This window comes from Octopus bimaculoides, chromosome 2, assembly GCF_001194135.2.
Source record: "Octopus bimaculoides isolate UCB-OBI-ISO-001 chromosome 2, ASM119413v2, whole genome shotgun sequence".
Classification (NCBI taxonomy): domain Eukaryota; kingdom Metazoa; phylum Mollusca; class Cephalopoda; order Octopoda; family Octopodidae; genus Octopus; species Octopus bimaculoides.
In genome coordinates, this window is record NC_068982.1 from 123,873,189 (window position 1) to 123,883,380 (window position 10,192).

The 10,192-nt window shown below is 33.4% G+C and overlaps 1 protein-coding gene across 2 annotated transcripts in view; it reads left to right on the forward strand.

The window, feature by feature from the left end:
- Positions 1-10,192, forward strand: part of LOC106871048 (hemicentin-1) — a 359,318-nt gene that overhangs the window by 200,014 nt on the left and 149,112 nt on the right. For both annotated transcript variants that reach the window (XM_052965571.1, XM_014917317.2), the window contains exons 9-14: positions 915-1,101; positions 2,059-2,150; positions 4,819-5,085; positions 7,378-7,502; positions 8,231-8,375; positions 9,101-9,283. In XM_052965571.1, coding sequence (XP_052821531.1) covers positions 915-1,101; positions 2,059-2,150; positions 4,819-5,085; positions 7,378-7,502; positions 8,231-8,375; positions 9,101-9,283 — 999 coding nt within the window. The remainder of the gene's footprint in view (positions 1-914; positions 1,102-2,058; positions 2,151-4,818; positions 5,086-7,377; positions 7,503-8,230; positions 8,376-9,100; positions 9,284-10,192) is intronic.

Genomic DNA, 10,192 nt, shown 5'->3' on the forward strand with positions numbered 1-10,192 from the left:
ATTATACATATATTTATATAAATATATATATATATATATATATATATATACATATACATACATGTGTATATGAATGTGTGTGTGTGTGTATTAAATAATTGATAGGGGAGACAGAGTGTACTGTAAATTTTATTTAGCATGACAATTGGTTTCCTGAGTTCTGTGGCATATATACCCATGCACCCTGGACAGGATACCAGACCCTCACAGGATTACTCATTTGTGCCAACTGAGTGAACTGGAGCAACATGAAATGAAGTGTTTTGCTCAAGGACACGACACATCACCCGGTCCAAAGAATTGAAACCATCATCTTACAATCTTAACCTCTAAGTCACACATCTCTCTCCCTCCCTCTCTCTCTCTCTCTCTCTCTCTGTATGACAAAAGTAATTCAGACAAGATCTTTTTGTTGATTGGCAATTGTTAAATTCCATCTGTCATCATTCTAATCTAAAAAAAAAAATACCCACATTTATCTAGACAGAAAAAACTGTCTGTTTTGGGGTTTTACTAATAAATGCATTTGCAATAACCTACATCAACAATCCGACTTTCTGTTGATGCTGGCCTACTTTGATATTTGTGAGTTAGGCAGCCAGTGGAAATGGAAAAAAGTTACCTTTGTTGGTAAGTTGGGTGGTATCTACCTATGCTTAGTTACCTCAAAATATGTCTGCAGTTTATAAAAGAAGTCAGTTTGTATTTCATCAGCTCAATCTGTTTTGTTTGTTGTTGGTTTTACGTTTTATTTTCGTTAGTTATCATCCTCAATCATCAGTGTCGTCATCATTATCATTCTCAATCATCATCATTGTCATCAACAACATTGCAGTGAAAATTATTCTTGATAAAAATGGTAAAATTATAATTCTGAAAGATTTTTTAACTTCTTTTTTTTTTTTTTTTACCAGAACCTCCCCCAACAGTAATTGTCAATGCCAATATGTCAGCCAAACGTGGCCATAATAAAATGATCACATGCAAAGTTTACTCAACTGCACCAAATTATACTGTTACATGGTTCAAGATAGGAGCAGCATTAGACCTACGTTTTGATCCAGATGTTACTATTTTTAGAAATGGCACCCTTCTTATTAGGTATCATTAAATGTATATTTTGCATGATTGTTATTTCTTCAAATCGTTTTGTTATTTCTGTAATTCATTGTAATTGTTACTGCTTTTGGCTTCTTCTGCAGAAGCAGGTTTAAAAAAGGTACAGAATGACAAAATTTTAAATACAACCAGATTGAATCTTTGCTATTTTATTATTGATATATGTTTAACTTCTAGTTTATAACATATTCTTATATTTTGGTATATTTTGGTGAAGCAAATGGTCAACTTTTATCAAAGAGTCATATTGTTTGAATGAATCAACCGAAGTATTATAGTATTTATTTGACCAGTCTAGAGAACTGGAAGCAAAGAATGTGAATCATTGAAGCAGTTTAACATACTCCCATTTGCTTCAAATTATTATTATAAACAATAATTAACATATATACAATGAATAATTAAAGTGTTTTTCATATTTTGCTTTGTAAGTTAAATATTTTCAATTGAAATAATTTAATCCTTTTATTATAATATTTCAATTTAAATAATGCTAACTTTGCTTCAATTAATTTTGAAAATAATGAAGTATTTCATAAAACAAATTTATCCTTATTAACCCTTTAGCATTCAGATTACTCTGTCATGTGTAATTCTTATTGATTCACATTGTTTTGAATTAATCATGCCTTATTTCATAACTTCAAGATTTTGATGATTTGATTGATTATTGTTAGAATGACATTGTAGGGTAGGTGTAAGAGGCCAGATCTTGCCAGTTTGAACATAAGGTAGGTAAAATTTTGGATATGGCCAATTCAGAAACTAAAGGGTTAAGCTGTGGAAAATTTAAATTTAAATCACTTTAAAAGACAAAGTTTTTATCATAAAACCAGGGGTGGATCTCAGGTGAGTTTGTATCAAACAAGTATATATTCTAATTTTATACAATAGTATATCTAGTTATTGAATTAACATGTAGAATGTTTTACTTAATAGGAATATAGATCAACATGATGAAGGTATATATACATGTGAAGCTCAAAATGAAGGAGGGATATCTAGAAATAATACCTATCTTCGTATTCAAGGTAAGCTGGAACTTTACAGATTTTTCTTTTTTATTTTGCTTGAGCCCTAGGACTCATAAGACCAGTTACCTGATTTCCATGACATATATAAGTGACGGAGGTCACAGCATTCCTCTTGAACAGGATGCTGGTCTCTTGCAAGATTCATGGCCAGCACTTTTGAAGGGAGGGAGGAGGGGTTTAGTCGATTACATCAACTCCTGTACTTGAATGGTACTTTCTTTTATTAACAGTAAAATAACAGAAGGCAAAGTTAATTTTGGCAGTATTTGAACCCTGAATGGGAAGAACTGGAAGAAATGCCATTGAGCATTTTGCCCAACATGTTAATGATTCTTATTTCTTTATTTCCCACAAGGGGCTAAACATAGAGGGGACAAACAAGGACAGACAAAGGGATTAAGTCGATTAGATCGATCCCAGTGCATAACTAGTACTTAATTTATCGACCCCGAAAGGATGAAAGGCAAAGTCGACCTCAGCGGAATTTGAACTCAGAACATAACGGCAGATGAAATACCGCTTAGCATTTCGCCCGGCGTGCTAATGTTTCTGCCAGCTCACCACCTTCATGTTAATGATTCTGTCAGCTCCCCAACTTTAATGCTACAGTATTCCATATGTATAATTCTTCATGAAACCATTTTGTTTTCAAAAACAACATTCTGTCTAATTAATGAGATCAACCCTTATATATAATTAGTTTCTTATATTATTGATGTTGGATTGGAAAACTAATTGTAGTTATTTTACTTCCTTTATGTCAGTGACTCAGGTGTTGTCTTTTATATTTTACTTGTTTTCTTTCATTAGACTGTGGCCATGCTGGAGCACCACCTTGAAGGGTTTAGTTGAATAAATCATCCCCAATACTTATTTTAAAGTCTTTTGCTAGACCACTGAGTTATTGGGATGTAAACGAACCCACACTGGGTACCAAGTGGTGTGGGAGGGTGGAGATGCAAGCACAAACACAATCACACACACACACACACACACACACACAAACAAACATGCACACGCACACACATGCACATGTATATACAGGTACAGGCATGCTGATAGACACAAGTATGGCTGTGTACATAAGAAGTTTACTTCTAAACCATATCATTTCAAGTTCAGTCCCACTGTGACACCTTGGGCAAGCATTTTCTACTATAACCCTGGGCTAGCTAAAGCCTTGTAAGTGTATTTGGTTGATGAAAACAGAAAGAAGCCTGTCATACATATGTATGTATATGAATGTGTATATGTTTGTGTTTCCGTGTCTTGACATTGTGTGACAGTTGTAAATGAGTATCACTCCCATCCAAGCCATGTCATTCATTTCCAATATTCTGTAAAAACATGTCGGACCTGGAGGAAATATTACCTTGCATGGAAATGTGAGGGTTGACAACAGAAAAGGCATCCAACCACTAAAAATCTGTCTTAATAAAATCTGTTTGATAATGCTGATGATGATATACATGACAGGCTTCCTCTACCAAATTCACTGACAAGGCTTTGGTCAACCCAGGGTCATAGTAGAAGACATTTGCCCAAGGTGCTATGCAGTGGGACTGAACCTGAGACCATATAGATGCAAAGTGAGTTTCTTAATCACACAGCTATACTTTACCTATGATGACATAACCTTATTTTTTTTGTCTGTCTTTATAGATTTGAGACTTGTGCTTTGTAAAATAGAAACCAAATGCAAGACAGCTCATTCTAACCTATTGACTAAAATATTCTGGTTTTTCAGTACAAATAATATTCCATTACAGAGTTGAGGAATTGGTGAAATTGTTAGAACACTGGACAAAATACTTTGTGGTGTTTGTTTCAGCTCTTTTTGTTCTGAGATCTTGAGAGGTGGGTTTAATCCATTGTCTGGATTAACACCAATACAAGGTCTTTGCTTTAGTCACTTTTAGGAAGTTCATTCTGTTGCAAACATTCTTACCAGATTTCTACTTTGAGGTAAACTTCCTTCCTTCTTTCCACCAAGGACTTGGGAAAAAAATAAAGGATTATGAGTGAAGCCTTTCCCTCTCTTACTAAATGGTAAAAAAACTTAATGTCCTTTTTATTTTTATATTTACATACATGATGAACATTATTGGCATATAGTAAGTGTTAAGAATTTCAAACCCTATCACCACCTGGCCCTTGAGATACCTTTAGCAGAATTTGGTCATTTGTGAACGTTCAGTCCAGGCCTCCAGTCTGAGGATAAATTTCTTCATTTTCCTACCAGTCTTAGTGGTCCCTTTAAAGGATCATGTATGCTGCCATTGCTCCTGTGACTAAGCCATGATAAAGATAAAAATTGATTACATAATAAAGAATATAGATCAACATCACATAGAAATAAACAACATAAAAACTGTAGTATTGTTACATATACATTTTTTAAAGAGGCAAGCTGGCAGAATAATTATCAATGTTGGAAAAAATGCTTAGCAGTATTTCTTTCGACTCTATGTTTTGGGTTCATATATCACAGAGGTCAACTTTGCCTTTCATCCTTTCAAGGTCAACAAAATAAAGTATCAGCCAAGTACTGGGGGTAACGTAATCAACTAATGCCTTCCCCTCAAGACTGCTGGCCTTGTACCAAAATTTGAAACCATTATTAGATACATGTTCAATATTTCAAATATCTTTATTTATTTGACAGAAACTCCAAAAGCGACTGTCATACCAGAGGTGAAAAACTTTGCAGTTGGTCAAACAGTTACAATTAGTTGTTTTTCAACTGGTTTCCCTAAACCAACCATCTATTGGTTGCGTGATGATAAATTGCTTATACCAAGTGGAAGAATACGACTGAATCAAGGAAATATTACCTTATCAGATCTTAATCAACGTGATGCAGGCCACTATGAATGTTCAGCTGTTAATGCCGCCGGAGGACACTCTGCTTATGTAACTCTTAGATATATTGGTAAAAAAACTTTCACTAACAATTGATTTGGAAAATGTAGAATTATGTATTATTTTTTATTTTACCTTATTGATTACAGGATTGCTTATTTATTGAAATATCTTTGTGTTGCACCAAATTTTTATCAAACTGACTTTTGTTTAAATAGTCACTGATTCTTACCCATTGATAACCTTGGGAAAGTAAACCAAATATTTTGCACATGGCAATGGCTTAAAATTGACAAAACAGGACACAATCTTGCAGACTTAATTCCACTTATTTGTTATGCCAGAAACCAATTCCTTGATCTTAACATAGATTTTGTAAATCCTCATTTCATAACTCTTCAAAACTGCTATTTTCTGATTCTTTATTTTCCTTTATCAATGTCATCATCAAAACCTTCTACTCAACCAAATCATTAACATTCTATAATTAATTACATCAGTAACTTTCCTAACAAATATTGAAATATTGAGGTGGTTGTCAGCTTACCAAACATAGTTTAACTAAACACCAGACTGAAAATGTTATTTAATCAATAAAATACACTAAATGTTCAATTCTTATGAAAGATTCTCTGTATAAAATATCCCATTTTATAATATACCAACTCAACTTACTTGTACTTACTGTCTTTTATTACCAAACAAACTGTTCTTCATTGTAAAGACTATATTTGAAGAACTTACAACTTCTCTCATCAAAAACTGACCTTGAACTATCCAAGAGCTATATTTACTATTCCCATCTCATTTGAGAGGACTAATCTCCCATGAAATCATACTACTGCTTCAGAAATCATAATGATTCCTAATGTAGGCATAAAGTTACACATTTTGGAGAAAAAATAAAGTTGCTTAGATCAACCCAAGTAGAAAAACTTATATGATGTGAGTTATGTTGGTGCACTGTAAAGAAAAGGAAAATATGACATTTACATTATTTAAAGAATTAGTTAGCTTTAATAGAATGATGCAGTTAAGTAAACCATTTTTATTTAACAGAAAAGGAAATGAAAACTTCATATGTTATCTTAGTTATTAGTGTTTGTTAGCTGCTCTGTTTGTTATATTATTCTTAATATTGTCATTAATAGAGTAAATATCTGTGGGAGGTACCAACTAAAGACTTTGGAGATTGTTCACAGACTTAACATGCTAAATACAATATACTTGTCTATAAATAAAGATAAGGAATCATAGGCATGTTAAGGGTACTTGAGTCAATGGAAAGTTTGGCCACTTTTGAAAACTGACTCCTCATCATTGACTTATAGATCCACTAATATAAATATATACATACTTAAGTATATATATATATATATATATATATATATATATACAGAGGCAAAATGGCTGAGTTCCTTTTGAGTGTTGGGCCTCATGGAGGCAATGACCAAGATGTTTGGTATTATGTTGTGCTTGAGAAGAAGACCCATCAAGCCAAGCAAAATCACAATCATGGCAGATACCGGTGTCATGCAAATGTCACCTGTGCCATTGGTACATAAAAGCACCTATTACACTCTCGGTGTGGTTGGTATTAGGAAGGGCATCCAGCCATAGAAAACCATGCCAAATCAGTCTGGAGTCTGGTGCAGCCTTCCAGCATACCAGCCCTGGTCAAACCATCCACCCCACGTCAGCATGGACAATGGACATTAAATGATGATGATGACATACAATTTATATATATATACTTAGTCACATAGGTCTTTCCCAACAGCTAGAGATTAAGAGGCACATTAACTGGTTTTATTTAACAACTAATCAGGATTTTTCTACTTCTATTTTCCAATATGCTGAGAGAAAGTGGTGGAAGACCACTTCTTCAAAATGTAAAAAAAACTTATACTAATACTTACTTTATCAACCACGTAAGGATGACTACATCAACCCACCCTCAATAAGATTTGAAGTCAAAACATAAAGGAGCACGATTAGACGTTGCTAGTCATTTAGTCAGCAGTGTCACTGATTCTACTAATCTGCGACTTATTACTGTAATAAATATACAAAAGAAAATAAAATAAAACAATTAGATAAACAATAATAAATATACATCGAAATAGATAGAATCAAATAGTCTTAGAGCCTTACATAATATCTCTACTGGCATTTCTCAGAATTTTAGGTCTTGTACATAAACTACAACCACTGGAAACTTTATAAAGGATTTGCAGAAACTGGTGAAATGAAAGCCAAATATTAATCTGATATTGAAAAATATGGTGCTATTTTAAAATGACTTGTCTTCATACTTCTTTATAAAATGTTTACATATTATTCATTATCTTCATACTTTTAGAGGCACCACACATTGTATGGTCAAACAAAAGATTATTAGTTGCGAGTGGAGATTCTTCAACCATGTCATGCAAAGCTGAAGGAATTCCAAGACCAGAGATTAAATGGTTCAGAGGAAGCACTAAGGTATAATTTGTTACAAATTGTCTTTAACTTGGACAGAACATCCATTGAGTATATAATTTAGTTTTGAGTTTTTTTCATGTGTAGGCATAGCAGTAGGCACAGGGATGATTGTGTGAATATGAAGTTGGGTTTGTAACCACATGGTTTCGGGTTTTATTCCACTATGTTGTACCTTGGTAAAGTGCCTTGTATTTTAGCATCAGGTTAACCAGTACCTTGTCAGTGGAACTATTGTAGAGAAAATGTATGGAAGCCCATTGTGTGTGTGTGTGTATGTGTGTGTGTGTGTGTTTGCACACACTTGTGTACACATGAATGTTTGCCCTCAGTGCATCTTTGCTTCATACAATTTGAGCAAAAAGAGTGAAGTTATGTTTAAGTCTCCTATAATTAATGCATCCTGTAGCTCTGTCTTCTATGTAAACTTAGAGTGGAATAAAAAAAAACTTACTTTAAGAAACCAGTAAGTGTTGGTGACAGGAAGAGCATTCAGCTATAAAATACTACTTCAGTATGTTTCTGTCCAAATCCATATCAGAATAGTAAAATAAAACGTAAAAGTGAAACAATGAATGAAATGATATGTAAAAATTTTCAACATAATTAATTTCAATTGAATTTAATGTGTACACCAAAAATAATTTTAAAATAATCAGCCAAATAATCTGTACACATGTTTCAGCTTTTTTGTTAATAGATTGTTTTAGAAATTTCTACTTTAATTTTAGCTGGAGGGATTACCTTACATTAATATAAATGAAAATGGTGAATTAAATATTATGGGAACACAAGAAAGTGATGCAGGGAATTACACTTGTGTTGCTATTAATGAAGCTGGAGAAGATTCAGATCAAATTGTTTTACAAGTTGGATGTAAGTTTAAAATGTTTTTTTCCCTTATAAAGATTATATTAACCCTTTAGCATTTAAACCAAATATTCTACCTGTTTTATGTTCAAGCCAGCCACATTCAGTCTCTCTGACCTATTTTATTTCTGAAAACAATCTCATCATCAAAATCTCAAAGCTATAAGATAATGCATGATGTAATGCACAATTAATTCAAAATAATGTGAATAAACTAGTATTATATTTGACAGAGTAATTTGTATGCTAAAGGGTTAATCATGTCCTTTTATATAGATTTTCTAATTTACTCTAATATTTATTAGCTATAAACTTAATTTCCAGGTTATTATATTATACATACTTCCAGCATGTGGTCTTAATCTTTCAGCTCTTTGATTTCTGTAAGCCTGTAGGGAACTGATCAGGAAATATGCAGAAATCTCTAAAGGAAATAAAAGGAATTTATTTAAAAATATATGCAGTGGTATATTTCTGTTTCATTTTAAAATTTATTAAAATTTTAAACCTTCATTGGTCATGTGTGTCAAGTGATGAAAGAAACACTCTTTAAAATCAGGTTTTAAATTATAGATTGGCATCATACATAAAGTAAAGAAACCAAGGGTTTATCTTTGTTATTCTTCATCATGTTGGTTGTGTCCTCATCCCTAACTACATATTTGATTTTCATTTCTCTTAAGAAATATATAAATGAAATACCAATATTTTAATTTCTCTGAAACGTGTAGCAAAACCAACTTTCACCCAGCGTCCTATAGATATGACAGCAGAAATTGAGAAAAATGTCACTATACCATGTGAAGCCACAGGTCTACCAAAGCCAACAATTTTATGGACAAGGGCTGATGACCAACCAGTTAGTTTTGATGGAAGATTTAGGCACTCGCCATCAGGAAGTATTTTTATAATAGGTATGGCAATTAAAAATAATAATTTTTTTTTTTAATATGTTATTTCATTCCATGGCAGGACAGCGGATGGGGGCCAGCCAGGTTGGGATTTCCCCTGAGATTGATGTTCAGTATATCTTTATATCCGGCTGTTTTTCGTGGCAAAAGCACTTGTGAAGATTATGTTGTAATTTCCCAAACCTCCATAACTTGCAAGTCCTTCCTCAGTGATAGAGGCCTAAAGTAGCCCCTATAACTGAGGGAGCACAGAAGAGAGAGTGTGCAATGATTCTAGGCAGGATAATGAGGGAGGGTAAAATGAGAGGAACAGAGATATAGTTGTGGTAAGGTGGTAGAGAAGAAAGTAACAGAATAAGAGAGCAGAAGAAGGAGCATGGCAGGGAGTTGGGAGAGTAAGTTATTATTACTGGGAGAATGGAGGGACAGAATATAAGCTCCATGTATTTGCCAGTAGGCTGTGATTTGTCATGGTGGAGAATACTCTCTCTCAAAGAGCCAGGTGTTAAAACACCTGAAAGTTATGGACAAGTGAGATAACTCTCCTTTAATCCCATTGGGGAGTGGTGGACATCAATGTTCTACCATTTTTGTGGCTTATCAACATCATGTACCCAAACAAGATCTGATGTTGATAAACCACAGAAAGGGTGAAACATCGATGTCCATTACTCATCAATGGGATTAAAGGAAAGTTATCTCTCTTGTCCACAACTTTCAGGTGTTTAACACCTGGCTCTTTGAGAGAGTATTCTCCACCATGACAAATCACAGCCTACCAGCAAATATACGAAGCATGTACATTAAGTGTATGTGGTTGATAATGTTTATTACACTAGTACTGCTTCTATTTCATACTTGAATAAATATCTGTCTGTCTATCTATCTATATATATATATAAATATATATAT